General features: G+C 34.4%; 1 protein-coding gene across 7 annotated transcripts; it reads right to left on the reverse strand.

Moving 5' to 3' along the window:
- Positions 1-2434: 2434 nt before the first annotated feature.
- On the reverse strand, positions 2435-19905 carry LOC118043542 (histone-lysine N-methyltransferase ATX2). 7 transcript variants are annotated; one of them, XR_012169084.1, is made up of 27 exons: positions 19120-19905; positions 18807-18858; positions 18651-18725; positions 18323-18542; positions 17522-17645; positions 17303-17407; positions 16477-16679; positions 16163-16255; positions 15905-16002; positions 15272-15442; positions 13061-13204; positions 12730-12777; positions 12351-12468; positions 12208-12273; positions 12074-12135; positions 11773-11829; positions 9047-9115; positions 8721-8919; positions 8089-8373; positions 7908-7969; positions 7745-7822; positions 7461-7556; positions 7088-7191; positions 6871-7017; positions 5541-5581; positions 3794-4108; positions 2435-3087 (listed from the first exon to the last, which is right to left on the reverse strand). XR_012169084.1 is itself a non-coding variant. In XM_035051567.2 (26 exons), exons 1-24 carry the CDS (start codon positions 19704-19706, stop codon positions 6876-6878), a joined length of 3258 nt encoding a protein of 1085 aa, XP_034907458.1. In that variant the 5' UTR covers positions 19707-19902; the 3' UTR covers positions 3732-4108; positions 5541-5581; positions 6871-6875. The 7 variants fall into 7 exon arrangements, 5 of the variants coding, with proteins under 5 accessions (XP_034907469.1, XP_073263456.1, XP_034907458.1 ...); XR_012169083.1 differs by having other exon boundaries at positions 2435-3098; XM_035051567.2 differs by lacking the exon at positions 2435-3087 and having other exon boundaries at positions 3732-4108; positions 19120-19902.
- Positions 19906-22133: the final 2228 nt, after the last annotated feature.

Here is a 22133-nt window from a genome sequence, read left to right on the forward strand (position 1 = left end):
ATAGTAAAAAAAAAAAAAAAGGAAAAAAAAATAGAGAAAAAAGTCAAAGTAGCGAAAGGATATTATTTAAGACATCACAAGAGCAACTGCATGAAATCAACAACAGCACGCGTGATCCAAGTAGTCTATCGTCAACATTAAATAATTTGTTCGGTAAATTACTTAACTCTTTAATTCGTTGAATTTCATTTCTTTGATAATACACTTGTTATTCAACTTATCATTAATAGTATTTTTTATGCTTGAAACAAAATATTATCATCTTATTATATATTCCTATATCTTGCTCACTTTAGATTTTGTCATTCAAATTTTATCATTAGTTTTTTTTATTAATTTTGGAGCTTATCGAAACTAATTAAATTTTTTGACCTTTTATTTGATTAATCATTTACACTTAGGGTATAACGTTGCATGCTTAAAAAAATTATGGTGTTTTCTGTACTTGATTAATCTTCATGTTAAAAAATAAAAAATAAAATGAAATTAGCTTTAGTTTTATATTGTGATTCACTTGTGAAAATCGTATGTGATCTCAATTCTATTTCTAAATTAGTGCCACATGCATTTGTGTCATAATCTAGTGTCCAAATTTAATTTTACACTTACTGTAGACTTGACCCTTAGTCTTTTAGGGCCATTTGAAAGGAACTGCAAACCTAGATAACCAACATATTTAAAAGAACTTAACCCTAAAAGGGCTCTTAAATAAGACATTCAAAAACCAATAAATATCACAGGAATAACCATTATAGACAAGTTCACCCTGAGTGCCACCAATATGACTCATTTAAGTTACTCTAAACATGACCTTGATAAATGTGTTTTGAGCCCTAACAAAATAAAAGCCTCTATTTTTTATGGTCGTCATGATCCTTTGATCTTTGATATATGGATTCATAACATTGATCAATTATTTGAGTGACAGAACTTGTCTGGTAATAGGAGATTTAGATTTGCTAAGATGATACTCATTAGTGAAGTCAAACTTTATTTTGGAGATGTTGAGGATTGTTTAGAGAAAAAAGACAAACCTCTCATAACTTATTAAACTAAAATAAATCAAAAAATACATGAGAAATACATATCCTAGTCTTATAGGAATAAAGTTTTAGACCCTTGAAACAATATAAGATAAGGGAACAAGTTTGTCAATAAATATAGAACACAATTAGTGATTACAAGATGAGATGTTCTATGAGAAAAAATAAAGTCAAGACTTTGTGTAGATTTTATAAAGGTTTGAATGATGATTTTAGAAAAGCGATCAAGCTCATAGATGATTTTACTCTTGACTAGGCCTATAATTGTTTGATCAATTATTTGTAGTGCAGGACTAAGAGTTGCTTATAAAGAATCAATAGATAAAGCATCAAAACCCTCGTAATACCTCTTTTAGATCTAAAAATAGAAATGATAGTTCTTTGTTAGGTGCTCTGTCATATAGATTTAATCCTAGTTGTGCCCAAATTTATAAATAAGATAAGAAAAAAGGTGTTGTTAATTTGAGGTTAGAGGTTTAGTGTGCCAAAAGTCAAGATTTTGATCATATCTTTTTTAACTACACCTTTAAACCCTTAATCATCAAAGAACATGAAGATAAAGCTGAAAAGGAAAACTATTGTGTGCAAGTATACGAACTCCATTCTAATGACTTTATTGATTTAAATGAAAAGGTTGTGCAAGAAACGGGACTTAACACTATAAGTACAAATAAATCTTAAAATAAGATTAATAAAAAATATAGTAATTTTGCTTTAGTGATAAAGAAAGAAGTTTTAGGAAACTTTATATGGAATCGTTTGAAGAGGTAAGTATAGTCTTAGAAGAGTCGTGCTATTAGTCATCTTAAACTGCCTGATTCCCCACCCACAACGCTTAATGTCTAGCACGTCAAAAGTTTAAAGCAACATGCTTATCACCCCCTCATGTTAAAAGTCCAACACATCATAGGTTTGGATTATATAATAAATTCAAGCAAGTAAAGAACAACATAAATTTCAAGCTTATTTATATAAGTATCATGATGCATTTTATGTTGAAAATTATTTCATGATACAAATTGAACCTGAACAATGTCCTTTGAAAACCAATTATAAATTTTAAATAAGTAGTGCTAGACCATTTAAGGTGTTGCAAAGAATTAAATCAAATAGTTATATCACTAAACTGACATTATATTTTGATATTAACTTTACTTTTGATATGAAGAAATCATTATACATAAATTACAAAATATCTTTGATGCTTTTTTGGATACCCCATTATCCTTACCATTATAACACAAAAACATATTAATAATACTTTGAATGCACAAATTGTTTTTACCAAGAATTATATATAAAATAAACAACCAGATTCAGACTATATTTAAATTACTAGAAAAACATCACATTAACTTGATAAGTATTTTTAGAGCCACCTTGACAAGACATCACATCCAACTTGTTTATATTATTTTATTAAATTTTTATTAATCAATAGGTTTTAAGCCCAAATTTAATTATGATTAGAGTTTTACATGTAATTTTCTTGACATTGAATAAAATTTACAAAGTAGTAGATTTTTTCCATCCCCGACTCTTTCTCTTCTTCACTTTTTTTTTTTTTTTTTTTGGCTTCTTCTTAGCTGCTGCTTTTCTTTTTTTCTTTAGCCTTTTATCACATGCTCTATTTGACTTTCCCGCTCATTAAAGTATTCCAGGTCTTACTCTTCCTTAAATCGGGAACAACAATCTTCATACATCAGTCCCCAACACGTTCCAGCAAAGGAAGCACATGGGAATCTTCATAGATAGTGCGGCAAATTGTGGCAGTAGCTGGGGATGAAAAAAGATGATCTCGCCTGCTGTATCTTTTCTTCTAATTTGAGACTTAAAACAAATTTCCAGAATAAAGAGAACCCAATACCAAGCAGCTTGGTATGTTCATGATGCATCAAATTTCCAGCCGAACCACAGATGCCACTAGGAATCACAACATGCAAGAAACAACTCGCATTATGTTTGTCCTGACTCATAAGCGCTCAAAAAGTACTTCAGTGACACTCCTCCACTCGACTGAATATCACAGAGAGATTGTATCCTCCTGGAGTTCACCTGGATAATTAGAATCAAAGATTATCCATGTCGCCACCAATAGCACTACTAAACTGACATAAACTACAACTCCCAAATATCTTAGAATCCATTTTGTGACTTATGATAGCGTTTTTCATGATTCCCAAGATCAACTCCGTGGCACAAACACGACGTAAAAATCACTCTATATCAATTACCAGTGCCAACTACCACTGTGAGAGGAGCAACCTGCTCAGAGTTTGCAGGATCAGTAAAACAAAAGAGAATAAAATGGACACCAAGTTTGAAGCCAAAGAAATCCGGACTTGGATTATCCATTCCAAATTAAGAATGCATGAGGATTCCGTAACATGAGATAATATTCACTCGCTTCAAGAGAAATTACTAAAAGTGTTTGTAAAAGATTCAGGAAAATGGACTCGGAAATTGGCCTAATTTTGATAGCATTCCCTGTGGCCAAATATTAATAAATGAAATCTATAGCTAATACAGATAATGCCTTCATCTATGAAAATCCAACTTCAACATAAATGGCAATCAATATTTAGTTTGGATAGTTTTCAATGATAAATTGCAAACTTGAAAAACGAAAAGCCTTAAACAAAATTATAAAAAGAAATGCAACGAAAAATCAAAAGTTTGGACAGATCATTGAAATGGATGAATAAAGGGTGAGATTTCATTTATATCTAATTGCTTAAATATTAGTGTACCTGAGAAAAGTTACAGTGTGAGGCAAAGTGCCCCCCTGTGAGCTGAACTAAGATATTTTATGGACAAGTGAGATCTCAATTTGTGAATCAAGGTTCAAAAGTGGGGAAAGAACCAGAGGAAAAGAAGCTGGATCACTTAATATTTCTTTACAGCGGTAAGATGAGAGAACAGTACAAGATTATAGGACCATGGAAACAAAAGAACATGACCCTTTAGCATCCACAGAATGGTATGCTAGATGAGCAAATTGTGAAGAAGAAACAATCAGTCTTCAAAAGGATTTCACACGGGCATACCCAGTAATTGAGAAATCTCTGCACAAAGGAATTGGAAAGGATTATCAGTACAGGGTGCCAAAGGAAAATTCTGCTCAAGCAGCATTTTGCCAAAAGAGTGACATGATCTCAAAAAAAAAATGGATTTGCAAGAGGAAAAATAAAAAGCAAGAAAAACAAGATCGAACTAGACAAACATGAGATACAATGGAAGATTTGACAGCATGCTCTGAATGGAGAAAGATAAAAGGGCAATACAACAAAGAAGTCTTGAAGACACACGAGTCTGGTAGTGCAGATGCAAGCCCATCTGTGGATGGTATCAATTTTCATGGAATGAGATGATGAGACCATGAGACATTCAATGGCTATATTCCTTGTCTTCAGAAATTATATCTACCACCAACTTATCCCAAAGTTCCCAATAGTGTTAGCTTCATGGCTTGCATTTATTCAAGTATTATACAAACTTGAGGAGTAACAATAATATTTTCTTTGTTACAACCTTTAAAATCTCTATTGACCCAAAGTGAATTATAGTTGATTCAATTAAACCGCATTTGTTTAGTTGAGAAACCAAAAACAATTCTTGCTAAAGGAAGTGTTGATTGCCTTATTCCCATAATTACTTGAACTCCATGGTTATATATTTCTAGAACACTTAATTAAAATGTACAACTCAACTCAACTAAGCATGGACCATAAATTAACTGGAATACACTACATTAATATCCTTCCTCTTTTTCACCAATTCTGAATTCATATTCGTTGGATTTAATAAAATTATATTTTCTACTATCAACCTACATATCTTTATACTGAATTGGGACATGGCATGGAGAGACATATGACACACTAAGGAGAAAAATGGATGAACTTCAATAAATTGGATGAGCTTAAAATAGAAAATAAGAAATGTGGTGTTGACTTTGGTGCATTTTGATAGTGCTTCATGACTTCTCAGAATTGAATATAATTGATGGAAGTGATTTGGGATAGAATAGTATGATATTCCTTTTGAAAGGCTTCATGAGGAGTTTCTTTAACTAATGCTTAGAAATGTTTCAGTTATTTGTTTGCTTTACTTGTAGGAGGATACCTCATACTCATACCCTTTGTTTTAAAAGCTAATTTATCTCTTTTACAGTTATATTTTTCCTTTGATAAATAAATTAATTTTTTTGTAGTTTTGCTTAATGGACAAACATGGGACAAAGGGAGTATATTGCTAAAGACCATTTCATTTTTAATACAAAAGAACATGTTTTGCTTCCAATAAATAGAAGGAAATAATTTAAGTACTTGTAAAGTTTGTGATTTCAAACGTTAGATTTTCATTGTAGAAGAGCATGTTTCTTTGGAACTCAAGAGCACAATCACAACAGATAAGCATATACGTATCACAGTTTGCCTATTGTGATTCAATTTGTGAATAACAAGTTAATTGAAAGGATTTAGTTGTGTTTCCTACCTTGGGAGAAATCCATCATCCAAGCCATTTAGCATTTTCACCTTAATGGCAGAAGGTAGCATAAGTGATGGTTTAACAATAGCAAAAGTAACTACAAAAAGCAAAGTGTTCAATTCTTCTCGGGTGGTCATTCAGCACCCAGGAGAACAAAAATTATCAACAAGTAGCAGCACATCATTAGCAGGTTTCATAAATCTAAGTATCCTATGCTTTGGGAAATTCATATGCTTGGGCACCAGGTTTATTAGAAGCATATACAGGACTGCTATATAGGTAGCATTAAAACATTTGAGAAAATTTTAGAGGTAGTGTTGTTATATCTGATTCTTTTCCTAAACCAGTTTGGATGCACCCCATACCTCATGGATTCAATGCTTTCATTGAAATGAAAAAAACATCTCTTCAACATTTTGGTTTCTGATCCTTTTCCCACCAGAATAAATCTATCATGGACACTTCTTCCTTGACTAAAAGAACTTTGAGTAATGGAATTACTGAGTATTTTAGTTGAGTTTGAGGGTAGAGGCCATGTGTTCTCTGCTAGAAAAAAAGAGGCAGAGGTAGACCAGTTTCATAATTCTGAATAAACTTTCATTCAACTCAAACTCTCTTAATTGAAACACAGCAGAAGACACCTAAATAGACTTGCTAGGATAACAAAGTTACAGAAACATGCTGCAGAACTTCCTGAATAACTAACCACTAACAAAGACACTATAAATATATTGCTAAAGAATCCCAACCACTTGGACATATACTGGCTCACACTACAAGAAAATAGTACTTGAGCTAAAAAGCTAGAACTTGGAAAACATAAGACCAAGTCAGCTACGTCGAAATGCTTCTAACATGTTCTTCCATCCTCATCTTTTTTCCTCGCACCCCTTCTTCCTGCTACTCTATTCTTTATTGCTACAGTAACCTCGGATTACTATTTACAGCTACAATAACAATCCCAATTTTTTTATAAAAGACATCATTAATCAATACCAATTCCACACACATCAAACTCTAACCCTGATTCTCATCTAAAATCCCAAATTCTCCACTGCCCACCACAAATCCCTTTGTGGGACAAAAACCAAACTTGTCCTGCATCAAGCTCCTTTCTTATTTAGCTTTCTCATCCAAGTTACATAAACTTACACAATGTTCTCATGCCACTATGACCTGGTGGTGCATATATCACTATCTGGGTTCTTCATGTGATTGTTCATGCCATTCTTTCGTGTATTATCAACCTTGTATTTTGTGCATTAATAAGCCACAATGGATTCAACAAACATGAAAGAGATGCAAACAGACTAAGCAGACCTTTAATTCTGCTCACCTCTTTTATTCTCCTTTCCAGTCTGTCAATTCACTGCGTGGAGCATAGAGCTTTGCCACTTGCTCCTCAGCTTCTGTGTCATTAACCACACCACGGCATCGAGGGAAGCCACAATAGCATGCTAGTTTTTCTTCAATTGAGAAAAATCTGTAAGAAATGAAGTCAGCATCCCAGGGGAATAAAAAGGAACTTTTGTCACATAGGAGTCGAGGGAAACCTATAATCATATGTGAGCTCTTCCCATCTTTTAATATCTCTCTTTGCAAATATAATTATATGCTCATCACCATTAACGCTTATAACTCTCGAATAGCAATTGGGCTGCAAAAAAAGCAAAAGGAGATATAGCATTTGGTAAAGCAAATGTAGAAATAAATAGCAATATCAGAAGTATATTATCCATGTGACCTTTCATCTTCAAGCAAGTTTGAAAAGTTAAAGCGAGAAAAATGCTATAAAGTTGGATAAATTTATCAGTCAAAACTTAATCATAAAGCTTTTCTATAAATCATATATGGCATAGACCTTTTCATACATGTTTTCATATCCAATAGAAAGGCTATTAAACAGGATGAACAGATGATACACACCTCACAAGAGTGATTAATCAGATGAGCGATACTTCCAGCCCTTGTGGCATCAATGACTCGTTTATCATCAATTCTAAACATGTAAGTCCCAGCACCCTACATTAACAAGGAAAAGAAAAGGTAAACTTCAATCTCAACAGCTTTCTAGAGGACTTCAACACAGTAAGCCAACCTTTCAGAAATAAACACATTAGTTTTAGAATGATAGTTTGTAGTTGTGCTAGATGACAAATACATGCATACAAAGAGTAAGGACAATGGCAACATTCTCAATAGAAACATACCACCAATGAATTGTATATAAAGCGCTCTCTCCTATCAGCTATTGGAGGTCTGACAAGTTCACCAGTATATTCAATCACCTAAAAAATCATGTATTTGTAAAGAATCAATTCCAAATACAAGTCGAAAAGAGAAATATCATATCACATCAGCAAATTAATTTACCATGTCCCCAGCCCTATGTGGATGCTTTGCAAAGATGCCGAATCCATGGATTCCTGATTTGCCTATGGCATGATATATTTTAATGATCAGCAAAAGAAAAAAAATGACAATCATGTAGAGTCCCAAATGCTCCTTCAAATAAACTGGAAAATTCAAATAGAAATTTGGAATACCAACTTACCAAATGCTAATCTCTTGCAGGAGGTCAGCCGCATGTGTTGATACTTTTCAGCCATAGAGAGAATGTTACTAGGAGCACTAAGCCGAGAGGCTTTTAGCCTTTGAAGACTAGAAGAGAAGACAGACTTTATGAGTCCATTGGAAGCAATTGTACATCCTGATGATTCATGTTGAGAGTAACCGCCAACCAAGTACGGCTGATTCTCTACAAACAATCGCTTCAAGGATGCAGCAGCGAGGGCTTCTGGTTCTTTCCTCCCCCTTCTCCCAAAATAATTGTAAGGCTCTGCAAGGATAAAAGAAAGATATAAACAAAAATACTATTCAGATGTTTTGAACTGATAGATTCTATAAAGCAGCTACACATGTAATAAGGAAAAGTTTGCCAGAAAAGATGCAATTTCTAGATACAACCAAAGTTATTAACAGTTCAGATAAAACTCTGCTGCCAACTCAAAGACCGGAAACAAAGCCCGAAGGAAGGCATGCTTGAGAGAGAGTGGAGATGGGTAAAAGGTTCACAAACACGTCATTGCACACACATAAGTCAGAGAGTAGAAAATAAATATTTTACGAAGTAATTGGCCTTGTAGTACTGCAAATAGAACCACACAAGAATACAGAAAAGCGTACCAGTACGAGCACAGCCAGATGGATTACATGGTGGGATGTAGTCAGAACACCGACGAGGAATTCGACCAACCCGTTCATCTGTGACCATACGGTCATTAGAAGGCTGCCTATGCTTCTTGCAAAAGGAAAGTAAACGAATGCACTGATCTGCATCATCTTCATCTAGAGAAAGGAGATAGAGTCTGTCCTCATCCTCAAGCTATGCAATCATAAAAGAAAGATAAAATATATAAATGCAGACATGCAGGCAAGGACATGTAAAAATGAGAATGAGCACACACACTTGCAAACACAGCACAAATCTCTGAATGCTTGATAAATAATACCTCGACGCAAAGGCCAGCAGCACGTGCACAAAGTGGATGATATGCTACCCGACAAGAATTATTTGAACACTGTATACAACAAGCATTTCAAAAGGGTTACAACTAAGTACTAAACAAAAAAAAATGAGAGAAAGAGAGGAAGGAAGGAAAAGGGCAAGAGATGATAAGATACAAGTGAATCATTAGTGCACCCAGTAGAAAAGGTTAGCCCTTTTAAGTGTGGGAAATTCATAAGAATATACACTTCTTAAATAGCTATACAAGACCCTATCACCTAATATGTGCCAGTTGTCACGATAGTGATGCATACTCATCTATTCTTAAATTACCCAATATAGCTAGAGATATGTGGGACGGACAGGCTTTTGATATTTCTAGAGAATCTCCAGAGATCCTGAATAAAAAGAGGAAATTGCATGGAAACACTTTATGAGCTCTAGAAGGAAAAGGCTTCTGAAGATGTACAATTTTTGCAATTATTTGCAGTATCTGGTTGAAGCAGAGGTCTTTGAGGACCAATCTCCTCCACAGCAATTATTAGGGAACATGCTAGTTTTACGAACTTTACAAAATTCTGATTCAAGAACTTCCAATATCTCTGAAATTAATGTTCAATAAGACTAGAAATTGCCATATTTTTTATTCTTACTTTTTACTCTAGGAGGATGCCCCATTCTCCTTGTAAGCCTTCATTCTCCAGCATAGTAATTCATTCTTATTCCATCCATAGTTGATATTTTATAAGAGTATTCATCTTAGAAAATGTAAAAAGTAGAATCCAAGGAAAAATTTTATACAACTGTTTTAAAGATTTAGAATCTCTCATGTACTTCCTTGGAATGGAGATTGCTCGGTCAAAAAAAGGGATTGCTGTCTCCTAAAGAAAGTATGTTCTTGATCTTGAGGAGACTAGGATGAGTGGTTATAGGCCAACAAGTATCCCAATAGATCCTAATCAGAAACTTGGTGATGATAAAGAAGGCGATCCAGTTGATACAACACAGTATCAAAGTTGGTGGAAAAGCTAATCTACTTATCACATACACGGCTTGATATCATGTTTGATGTGAGTTTAGCAACCAAACCATGCACTCACCCTATGCAAAACATCTTGAAGCAGTTTATCAAATCCTCAAATACTTGAAAAGTACAACAGGCAAGGGTTTACTCTTTCATAAGACAACTTGGCAGACAATAGAAGCATACATTGATGTAGATTGGGCAGGTTCAGTCATTGATAGAAGATCCACATCAAGATAATGTACTTATGTTTGGGGAAATATGGTTACATGGCGAAGTTAGAAGCAAAATGTGGTTGCAAGAAGTTGTGTTGAGGCAAAATATAGGGCTACGGCTAATGGAGTGTGAAATGTTATGGCTAAAGAGAATTCTTAAAGAGCTGCAAGTGTCTGAAAATGTCAATGAAGTTGTATTGTGACAACAAAGCTGTTATAAGTATTGCACAAAATCCAATACAACATGATCGTACCAAACATGTAGCGATTGATAGACACTTCATAAAAAAAAATTTAAAAAAAGATTGATAGTGGAGTTATATGCATGCCTTTTGTTCCTACCACTCAACAAACAGCTGATATATTCACCAAATGACTCTTTAGACCTGTTTTGAGTTCTTTACAAGCAAGTTGGGAGTGATGGATATCTATGCACCAACTTGAGGGGGTGTTGGATTATTAGAAAATAAAGTAGAAAGTGATATTGCAAATAAAATCTGGAATTATTGTTTCAGATTTTTATGAGTTTTTGTTTCCTATTCTCTACCCTAAAGATCTGCTCTTTAATTTGACTTCTTGATGTTGTGTCCTTCCTAATTTGGTGGCCTTTTCTACTATAAATCTTGTAATCAGAACAATTGAATAAATAAGAAAGAAAGTTAGTTCTTATTCAAAAAACTACAATAAGTAATATAAATACCGCCACGATTCTTGATAGTTTAAGTTTAATGTTAGGATCCCATTCAGTTTCTTGCAACTCAAAGCTCACATCTAGAATTTTCCTTTTGTACGTCACAGCTTGCCCTTTCTTTAAATAACTAAATAAAATTTCTAATGCATTTTTCATGACTGAAGTTCAGTGGTGAAGATCCAAGGGTATTAATTTGCTACATTTTATACAAAAAAAGTAAACTAAAGATCCATAAAGATGATAGCATCACCTGAACACCCTTTAAATGATTGTATTTCATTTACAACATTAATTAGAGAACTGAATATCATCCTTCTCAAAAAAGGGACATTAAGTAGCCAGTAGTTGAGAGAGAATTCATGGTCTCACTAAAAAGTTGGGCTGAGGCTTCTTATATTTCCGATCATGTTAACAGTGCGACTATTGGAAGAGTTGATGGGGCAGGCAGCACGTCAGCTGTGACAATTACAATACAAATCTCACTAGCATAAAAGATGGTCCAGTAGGAAGACACAGTTACCATTCACAAGATTTCAATTCAGGAATGTTGAGTCCCTAGCTTTCTCTGCTGGTCATTCAGAGCTTTTTAAAGATGTGCTGAATTTTTTGTGAGCTCCAGAAAATGATAAAACTATTGCAAATGTGCCAAAATAAATTAAATAAGGATGTTTAAACAAGAATAGCTACATACAAATAGGGAACACCAAAAAGGAACCAGGAAAACTACTCATAAGCACCTGTCCAGAAAGTCACAACGCATATTAACAAGTATATTATCTTTGGGTTAATTTTGAGCTTACTTGGATACAAGCTCCATAAGCTACGCCGCAGATACTACATAAGAGCTTCCAACGATCCTAGTCAATCACAAAAGCCAGATTAGAAGGAAAACACATGCACACTGCTTGAACCCAGAATATCATATTTTAGTGATTCTGAAGTCAAGAAGCACTTGCAATACTAGATTACTACAGTAGACCAACAAGTACTCAGAATTACTAGGTTACTGAGTGTAAAATATAAAGAATAAACCCACACCCACCACAAAGGGACATTCTATAGGACAAGAAAATGCAAAACTGATATAACAAGCTAATGTACCTTATTGATTCTATTTTGCCCATCAATGGGCTCCATTCTCTTGACATCAGATAGGCAAGTTTCTGCAGCACATAAGTGCGTCAATATAAGCCATTACAAGGAAAGATGAAACAAGGTGTAAATTAGATTCTAACCAGGAATCCATATGGCACAAGCCAAATGAGCCCAGCGCCCATCAGTTGTAGGCTTCATAGCACCGCCTGAAGGAAAGTCAATTCACAGATTCAGTAACATCACTTGTTGCTTATAAGAAAGGTGTTCTAAGACAATCACACACCAATAACAGGACAAAGGCAGCATGGTGGTGGGGAGTTAGGAGCCCCTGGTCGGCATAAATTGCATAACCACAGCACACCATCAACAGGTTCTAATTCCCCATAGCATCTGGCATGGACCTGAGCAGACATCAAATTCCGATTAACTTGAGGACGCAACTAGATGGATTATAGATATGAAATGAGATAGAACAAAAGGTAATGTCACTCCAATATGGAAGAGGAAAAGGTGTTGTAAACAAAGTTTAAGTATGCTGCTTATTTAACTAACAGTAGATGATGAGAAAACACTGTCAATTTTAAAAAACTGCAGTCATAATACAACCCATCATGCAAAATCCATGAAACTGATTGTAGAAAAACAAGTATAGAAACCCTTACCATCATTCTGCATTTATCACACTGCAGGAACAAATTGTTTTCATATTCCTGAAAACAAAGAGCAGCTATTAGAAATTTCTAACCATGGAAGTATCAAAGTGAGAGAAAAAGAAGAGGAAGAATTTCAATAGTTGGGGAAAATTGAAGACAAAGATGCCCAGAAAGCAAGACAAGTCAGAAAGATATGGTGTCAATCGAATAATTTAGGAGTTTTTCATTCATGGTTCTTTCATTCCCCGTGACAGGGCAAGGGGTAGTTAAGTAGCAAGTAAGCATGCTGCCCAACCAAACTAGTTCTATCCATGCATTATGGGAAGAAGTTGGCTTTTACCTCATCCATATGGCAGACATTGCACTTATCAAGGTCTTTCCAGTCAACACGAACAGGTCTGTAACCAACAGGTATGCCTTGATATCTTTCGGATGTTAACTTGGACGTAGACAGTTTGGAAGAATGTATGGATTTAGATAATCCCTGTTAGAACCATTGGAAATTAGAGTAAAGTTACAATTAAAATAAAAGGAATTTGAACAATAGACACTTGCAAGTATGCAATAACATCATAAGCTCAAAACACCTTTGAACTTCCATGAGCAAGAAAATAAACAGAACACTTTAGAGACATCATCAAATGAGCAAAAAGAAAGGTTGATGAGGCCAGAACTTTTGAAATGGTGGTATATTGCATAATACCCAAAACATCTCAATACTGCAAAGGAAAATTCAAGGAACTTGATCCAATTTAAGAATAAGAAGATAAAAGTTAAATTCACCAGTCCCTTTAAAAACAACCTTGCAACATAGCAGAACAACAATTTATCCTAGATGCGTGTAGCATAGTTTTAGCAAAGTTTTAATCTATCAATAGTGGGTGTCATGCCAACTCAGAGAATGATGGAATATTTGTGATTCTAAAGAATTCTGATTGGTGGTAAAAATTTGAATTTGAGGGTTTTCTTTGCTCTGGGGATAGGGAAAGGAGAAAACAATTTGTTGAATTACAGGAGTTATTGTAATTGTAAGCTAATCACATCACAGGAAAGTCTGGGTCTAGATAATTCTGTAAATTACTGTGACATATTTGTTAAGTCCTGCACATCATAAGTTAGAAGTTAATGTGCAATGTAGATTGGTTAACATATTCGGCTGCCTTGTTACAGGAAAAAAAAAAAAGGTTCACTAAGATCTCTTTGTGAAAATTTATTTAATGGTCAAAGCAAACCCCAAACTCCACACACACACACTCAGCCACAGATCCGAATTTTGTGCCCTCTGCAAAAACCACATTCCAAGAAGCAAAGCCATCATTTACAGCTGAACAAGAGCTCATCAAAGCATTTCTATCCAGAATCGATTTGAAAAGTTAAAGGAATTTATTTTAGAAGACCTCTTCCACACATTAATCATGCCAAAATAATATAGATTCCTTCTTCCTAGCTTAAAGCGAACAAAAGAGAAGTGCTCACATCCTCTTCTCAAGTTCCACACACCAACCATAGGCATTAGTAGCTTCCCTGAAGTTCCACCCATTATGATTCACATCCCACTAATACCCAGCTTCAACAACCAATCTATTTTAATTATTTGATTCCAACATGACCTTCCCAAGTGGATTCCAGAGAAGACCCTTATTGAACATGCAAGCAATTTGATTACCAAGTAACACAATAAGTGCATTTATGTGGGCATTCCAGAGAAAAGCACTCCAAGATTCTTTGGAGCTGCAACATGTTTGTGGTGACAGTGTGGTTGAGAGAAATTCCAGAATTATTAAGAACAAATTTATCTTCGAAGAACCATTAGGAGACAGGATGGTTATTTTAGCTTCCCAGAGTTTTCAACATTAGGAGATCTGGAGGTGTAATGTTACCATAGATGAGATGATACTTCCGAGGCAACCAAAAAGTATATTCTATTTTAGAGGATGTTCCCTTCTCCTTACTGTAATTTCACAAATTTTCTTCTTTAGATGAATAAAAAAAAACGATAGAACTCTCTAACACTCCATTATGTTTTTTAGATAACCGAATATTGTGTTAATAGCAAAAGGAATTACAAAAGCTTAAGGGAGAATAAATCATCCTCCCAAATAATTAAGCTAAACAAATTGCATAAAAGAGCTGCCCAATCCCACTGAATAAGCAAAAGAAACTCCCATAAAAACACCTGCAGCATGACACCACAAATAAGAAAGGAAAATCACCTACCCCATAACAATTGTCTTGAAGTGAACTGGTTTTTAAAAATCCTAGCATTCCTCTCCAACCATTAATTGAAGCACTAAGAAGTTTCAGAATCCATTTGAGATTTATACTAATGATTTGAAATCAAATTGCAAAGATGCAAAATAGCAAAAGTAGATTTCTATCCTGACAGAAATTATCAACAACATTTCACTCCAGACCATTCATTATCCATTTGGCTAGCAAATGGGTAATTCAGAAAAGGTTCTGACACAATGGCAGCAGATAAAAATTGACATCAATATAAAATAGGCTAACCATTGAAAATTTTAAGGTTACTGAATACCAAGAGGCAAACCTTTAGTAGTTTTATAACTTCAGGGTTAGAGAAACCAAACATGTCAGAACCAGATTTGAGTTTTCTTTCTCCTACACTTTCAGCACCAAAACCATTAGAATTACCATCTTGCATCTTCCTGATTTTTCTGTATATTTTATCCCAGCAAGCATCTGGAGTAGATCCATTAATCTGCAACAATAAAAAAATAAAATCTTCAGCTGCTACTCTTTCAGCAAGTTTGACACCATGTAGCCAAGCAAGCAACAGCACTGATGATGGAATGCCAATCATATTTCAGGTTTGATGGGTAGGAAGAAATTTATTGATAACAACATGCCAATATCAAGCAAGTCAAAAAATCACTGATAAGATCTATTCTATCCCATTCCCATCTCGTTATCTCTCAAGTATGAGGGACCATTATATCATGTTTTATAATGCCATTGAAAAAGATGCCATAAAAAGTTTGTGTTTCCTCAATCATCTTTTATCTGTGCATGAGAAGTGCATAGTAGCAACCTGCAAAAGGTGGTTATGACCTATGATGTATAGTACAAAGAATCATTTAACAAGATGAGACAAGGAATAGTTAAATAGGAGAATGACTTTGTAATGTATTTATGGTTTTAAGATTAGTTGATCACAACTAACCTCCTCTCCATTATCCAATGTCACTCTAAATAGAGGCCGAATCTTTGACTCGGCATCTCTCAACACTTCCATTTTATATATCATACGAACATTTGGATCTGAACCCCACAAAGTCGAAACCAAAAAAGAGAACAAGTCAGGGAACTAATACAATCAAGATGACTCAGAAAATGAAAAACAAAAATCTCAGAGAAATGAGATTATGGTGGAAAAGATGTGATACACAAAAGTCCCACTATGTATTTATAAAATAACCACCTTTTATTGAAGTAAACTTCCTCAAGGCAGTATACCCTTCAGGCCAGGTGAATCTGTTATCCTGGAAATGTTCAGAATCCTTGACAATCTTTCCTGTGAGGACAATGTACGAGTCTATAAGTGTAAATGATTGGTTGCCACAACGTAAATTAACTGCATATTGCAAAATACCCGGTCTCCCCAATCAAGTAGCAGAAACATATTGCAGGCACTGTGTTGCCATCAAGAACAAAAAGGTGATGAAATGAAATGCACAAAACATATTCAATCATGTCTTAAGCTAAAAAAAAAAAAAACACAAGAAGAAAACTTACCAAGGCTTATTATTTGCAAATCCCCAATTACATATGGAGAAGTACCCAGCCTAGCCAATATCCTTTGAATCCCTCCATCTTGCATGCAATCTTCTCCTGAATCTGTACTCCCTTCATCGCTACTCGCACTCTCACAGCTATCAGCTTTCATGCCATTTTGCAGTTGTAGCATTCTTCTCGAAAGCTTTTGTTCACTGAGATACCTGGTAAGAACAAAATGTCCACTGCATCAGGATCCTAACATTGCATGTAAATTTTGAAGTATTCTCACGGTTTTCTAAAAGAACTGCACATTATAGCTGTTCCAAGTGAGTGTATACAGTGATATTTCAGGTAAAAACATGATAACAAGAAGGTAAAGTGATAATGGAAGTGAAGGCCAAAAAAATATAATGTGCAGAGATCCAATATTGGTAACCAACTTTAGGGCCTGAGCAAAATCAAGCCTTCAGGACAAAATTCCAAGGATTTTCAATATAGAAAACAATTCAATTGTGGAGCCATTAAAAGGCTGCATCAAGAGCATTATTGGCACATGCAACCCTGTTTCCCAGGTTTCACCACAGTAATACATGCTATCTTACAAGGAGACAGGCACAAGATAATATGATCCCTGATATAATAACCTCCACCAACTCAACAAGTGACAAAAGGCATGTCATATTTATAAATTGATAACAGAATTCAGCAATGATACCTATACAGCTAGAAGGATTCACATTCACAGGGACATGATGACAATTCTGGTTAAATAAAAGGTACTCAAGTGTGAAACACCATATTATCATGCCACTTCAATGAAATGAACCCTTAAAATCAACCTTACATTTTTGCTTCTTCCAAGCTTCGAGTGAAACGAGGCTGCTTGCACTTTAGGTGGAAAGAAGAAAGAAGTCCTTTGAGAAACGAGATTGCCTGCTTTGGTTTAATTCTAGTAGTAGAATGATAAAATATAAAGTCAACCTCAAAGAGAAATAGATGTCCTACACACTGGGCAGTGATTGACACAAACAAAATCTCCTTCAAACTTAGAAGAACAGCAAACCTTGCAAAATCATGAGTACCAAAAAATTGAACAGATATTGATCCTCCTCCAATATTTTTGCTTATGCCTTTATGATCACCAATAAGTGCTCCATCCACAACAATTGCCGGCCACATAGCATGACCTGCACTAGAACAATTAAAAGATATAGTTGGTGTAAAACCAAGAGGGTAAATTTATTTATCCATAGTGTAATTACAAAGTTTTGACAAATTAATTGATGATAGAACCTGCATGTACATAACGGCAGAAAACTGCCCAAACATGAGAGTAGGAATCAAAAAATGCAAATGATCCTTTCCACTGACATCCTGGCTCACTAATGCATGGGCAAAAAAGAGCACCCAAACTCAAATGCATTAAAACAAGTTCTTAACAACATCATAGATCTTGTTTCCTTTTCCTTTTCTTTTTATTGCCTGGTAAACCTTTTCTGTAATTCCCTTGATCCCTATGCCAGTAAAATGACCATACATTCAATCAATTGTCTTTCTAACCCAGCACATTGGTTTTCATTGACCCTGAAACTATAGAGCATGATCTAATCAAGATAAGCATGTTGGAAGCAGTAAAAATATGTTTGCAAAGGCACACACAAGAAACAGTTTGATCATATGGTGTCAAACACTAATCTAAAGAAAAAGGATAAGATTTTAGCTTGCAATTCATATGAGTTACAGGACCTTGATATTTCCGAGCATCTCTGAGATGTATTTGGTTTTTTATGGCTAATGTATGCAAAGAGTGAAAACAGATAAAAAAAAAAACCCAAAGACAAAATCTGAGAAATTTGGTGCAGACCAGTAAGTTTGGCCCATATGATATCCCCAGGCTCAAGATCTTGGCAGTCATCCAAACTGGCAGCTAACACAACCATCTCATTATAATAATTTCTATCACCATCTGTACTTTTTACACAGACACTCAGGTTCAGCCGCTCCATCTCCTCGCCAGAAATAAAGAGCTTTACTTTCTCGTTTGAAAGCATCAAATCCTCTTTATCTCCATCTTCATATTCAATCTGCATTGTAGTTCATTTCTCATCAACAATAGTATCCCAACATATTCTTTATAATTCTAAAGCAGTTCAAATTTTAAATGAGAAAACAAATGGGGCATCAAGCCATACATTATATCGGTTAGTATCTGAAATGTGCCCAACAACACGTCCAGAATACCAATCAGCATCCAGTGGCCAGTAGACCTGTAAAAATCAGTTTTATCATGCACATAACGGAAAGGATAATCTCATAAATCAACAAAGAAAGGTAAAGCATAAGCTTGCCTTGCATGGCAACCCAACGATCAATTTTGGATCAACACCATCAAAATTCAACCTATTGAAGACATAATTTACACACATTAAACAGAAATCACATGAACAATCAGAAACAATTTGGAGGCCAAGGCAAAGAATTTTTAAAATTTATGCTACATTGTCTCAAAACCTAAAATGCAGCTTATAAACATTAAGAATTTTATCATAAAAATCCAAAATCCACCACTCTAATAACTAAAAACATCTACATTGGTGCCGAATCTTGTCAGTAATTTTCACTAAAATTCATCACAATTATTACATTAAGAAAGAAACCCACCTGACCCATCTTTTACTAGTATCTGGAAGGGCCGAAAATTTATCAGAATTCGTAACCAGAGAATCACGCTTCTTTCTCCTAAAATTTCCAATCTTACAATTACTATTGTTAGTATTATTACGGCAATCCCTCAAACGAGGCCTATCAAACCCTAGCAAAATATTAGAATCGACACCCAATCTCAGCAACTCATTACTCCCAATCCTTCTTCTCTTCTTCTCCTTGTTCAACTCAATCTTCGGCTCCTCCTCAAATTCACAAATCTCACTCTTCACCACCAGCTCAGGCTCAGCGGCGCGTGAAACCAACGAATCATGAAACGAAGAGCGGGGTGGTCGTTTTGGACGGCGAGAATAAACGTAGAGTAACGAAGGAGGATTGTTGACACGTGGATTGTGGTTGGGAAGAAACTTCCGGGCTTTTACTTTCTTTGACATGACGTTGGATGATCCACAGAGAGACGCGGCTGAGTAGACGCGGTCCAACGACACGTAGCGTATAGAAGTGCCCCCGGCTTCTTCTTCTTCGAAATCGAGAGGTGATTTGTGGATTTTGTCTTCTGTGTGCGGTTTGTGTAGAAGTGCCATGAGTGAGGAAGATAACCTGACCTGTCTGCAATTTGGAGAAAGGAAAGAAGAAGAGTTATGGTTAGGGTTTGGAGGGAAGGATGTTCCCAGATTATCAGTTTCCCGCCCGCCGTGTGCACTCCAAGAGAGAGGGGGGGAGGCCTGGAAGCCAGTGAGCCTGTTAATCAAATGCCTCGTTGATTTTTTTAATTTATTAATTAATTTTCTTTATTTTAATTTTTTGGGGACTGGTGGGAGACTTTTCATAACACAATATCTGGCAAAGTACTTTGCACGTGCCAGATATCGTGTTATGAAAAATTGTTATCGTAATGACAAAATAGTCCTGAAATGTTTTGGGAATTTCAATTTAGGTATGGTATCAAAAGTTGGCACTTGTTCTTGTGCGATGGCTTCACCGTTTTTCCAGTGGGTTCGCCGGTCCTGCTTCGTGAGGACCCAAAACCCTACGACGTGTTATAGTAAATTACTATTTACTAGAACTAATTATTAACAAAAGGCTAAAGCTGTTGTTGATTTTACAAGACTGGTTTATTATTTATTTTAATAGTCTTGCTTCTTATCATTTCCTTTTTAATCTTTATTTAAGGGATAGGGTGACTTTTTTCACAAATCTTTTGAAAATTAAATAAGGTTATTTGGATAATTGTATTTATAAATACACGGTAAAATAACGAACTTAACCGGAATAAAATAATTTAATACTTTCTGCTCAAGAGCAATATTATATTTTCATGTGTTGGTTAAACAGTCGAATTATAACATTACTCATGTCATTCCATTTTTTTTAACCTTGCATTCAAGGGCTTTGTAGTAATTTTCACATGGTCTGTTTGTTATTGTTGATTGGTGGGCATTTTTTTATTTTGTGCAATTAAAGAAATCAAAAGGTGATTGGCGTGTGCGACTAACTCCAATGATTGTACTAGCGCTTCCTCCACATTATTAGATTCATCTTAGTATCCTCTTCCTCCATAAATGACACGTGTATGATGATACAACATGGTTTGGCTGGAAATGGCTTTTCTTTTTTGCTTTCTTCCTGGATGCATGCAGAAAATCAAACCAACCCTTAATTATTATTTTTCTTGCAATTCAATCCATCTTCTCTTATTTATAATTTTTTTATTTACATTGATTGTTTCTAATTGGATTTTATTTTTTATTTTTTATTCCATCCCTTGTTATTTGATCTTTGAAATTTATTTTCAAATTTGTTGTTCATTCTTTAAATTGCTATTTATTTTATTTTGAATTATTTTCTTGATTGATTTGTCTTTTTACAATTTCACCTCAACCATTTTTTCATTTAATTTTTGTGTCAAATTTGGTTATGTTTCTTTTAGTTGTTATTTTTAAATTATTTTCTTGATAAATTGGTTTTTTATAATTTCACCCCTGAATATTTATTTTCATTTGATTTTTATTTTGGATTTAGTCCTAATTTTTTTAATTGCTATTTTTTTTTTTGCATGGTTTTTTATTTCTTTTTTTCTCAATTTCATCCCATGATGTCAAATTTGGTCCTAATCATTTTCTTAATTTTTTTGGGATGATTTTGAAATTTTTTTCAAATTTTATCTTTATTTGTTTTTTTCCTGTAAGATTTTAAGCCCCTTTTTTTTGCTATTCCTCTTCTTCTTCTTTTTTTGCAAGTTTTTTTATTAGTAGTTTTTTCAATGATTCCATCATTCAAAATTAAATTGGATGACATTTAAGCTTTTTAATTGAACTCTGGTTTATGATCTAACAAGTTGTTGGTTTTTTAGATTAGATGAGGTTTAGGAGATTTGTTTGAGATTTTATTTTGTTTTTCCCTTTTTAAAAAACTTTTTTTTTAAAGTTTGACTCTTTTTGTTCAGGTTTTTATTCAGTTAGGTTAGCATCGAATTATTTGATAATCCATATAGGCTCGGGTGTGGTTCTTTCTATCCTTTTCTCATTATTTTTTGGTTAGTTTATTTATTGTTGTTGTGTTTTGTTTTTTTCATGTTATTTAAATTGCACTTTAACCAATGACTTTGAACTTGAATTTCTTTTATGCTTGTCATTTTTTTACATCAAAAAAATATTATTCCGCCTGCAGCTAAGCACGAGCAACATATCTAGTTAATTACTAATTATTGTTACATTGCTAATTGGTATTTTTTATATTAATAATTAATTAATAAAAAATACTAAAAAATATAGCTTTTAACTTTTTCATTACTGTACATTAGTTATGGTTCAATAGTTACCTCATAGTTTTTTAACGGTGTTTTATTATTTGTATGAGAAGTGAAGCATCTTAGTATATTTTTTTAATTGTTTTACAATAGATCCAAATCGCAACTTAACGGTTAACATGAGTGTCAACCAAGAAGTTATGAGTTTGAACACTAGTAGATATGTTTAATTTCTTAATTGTGACAAACAACGTGTCATCAA

This window comes from Populus alba, chromosome 2 (genome assembly GCF_005239225.2).
Source record: "Populus alba chromosome 2, ASM523922v2, whole genome shotgun sequence".
NCBI lineage: Eukaryota > Viridiplantae > Streptophyta > Magnoliopsida > Malpighiales > Salicaceae > Populus > Populus alba.

Coding starts and splice junctions, on each gene's coding strand:
- LOC118043542 (XM_035051578.2), bottom strand. CDS start 19,706: ATGGCACTTCTACACAAACCGCACACAGAAGACAAAATCCACAAATCA. Junction 18,726..18,806: donor TCGTTGGGTTGCCATGCAAG/GCAAGCTTATGC, acceptor TGATTTTTACAG/GTCTACTGGCCACTGGATGC. Junction 17,646..18,322: donor CATATGGGCCAAACTTACTG/GTCTGCACCAAA, acceptor GTTCTAGTGCAG/GTCATGCTATGTGGCCGGCA.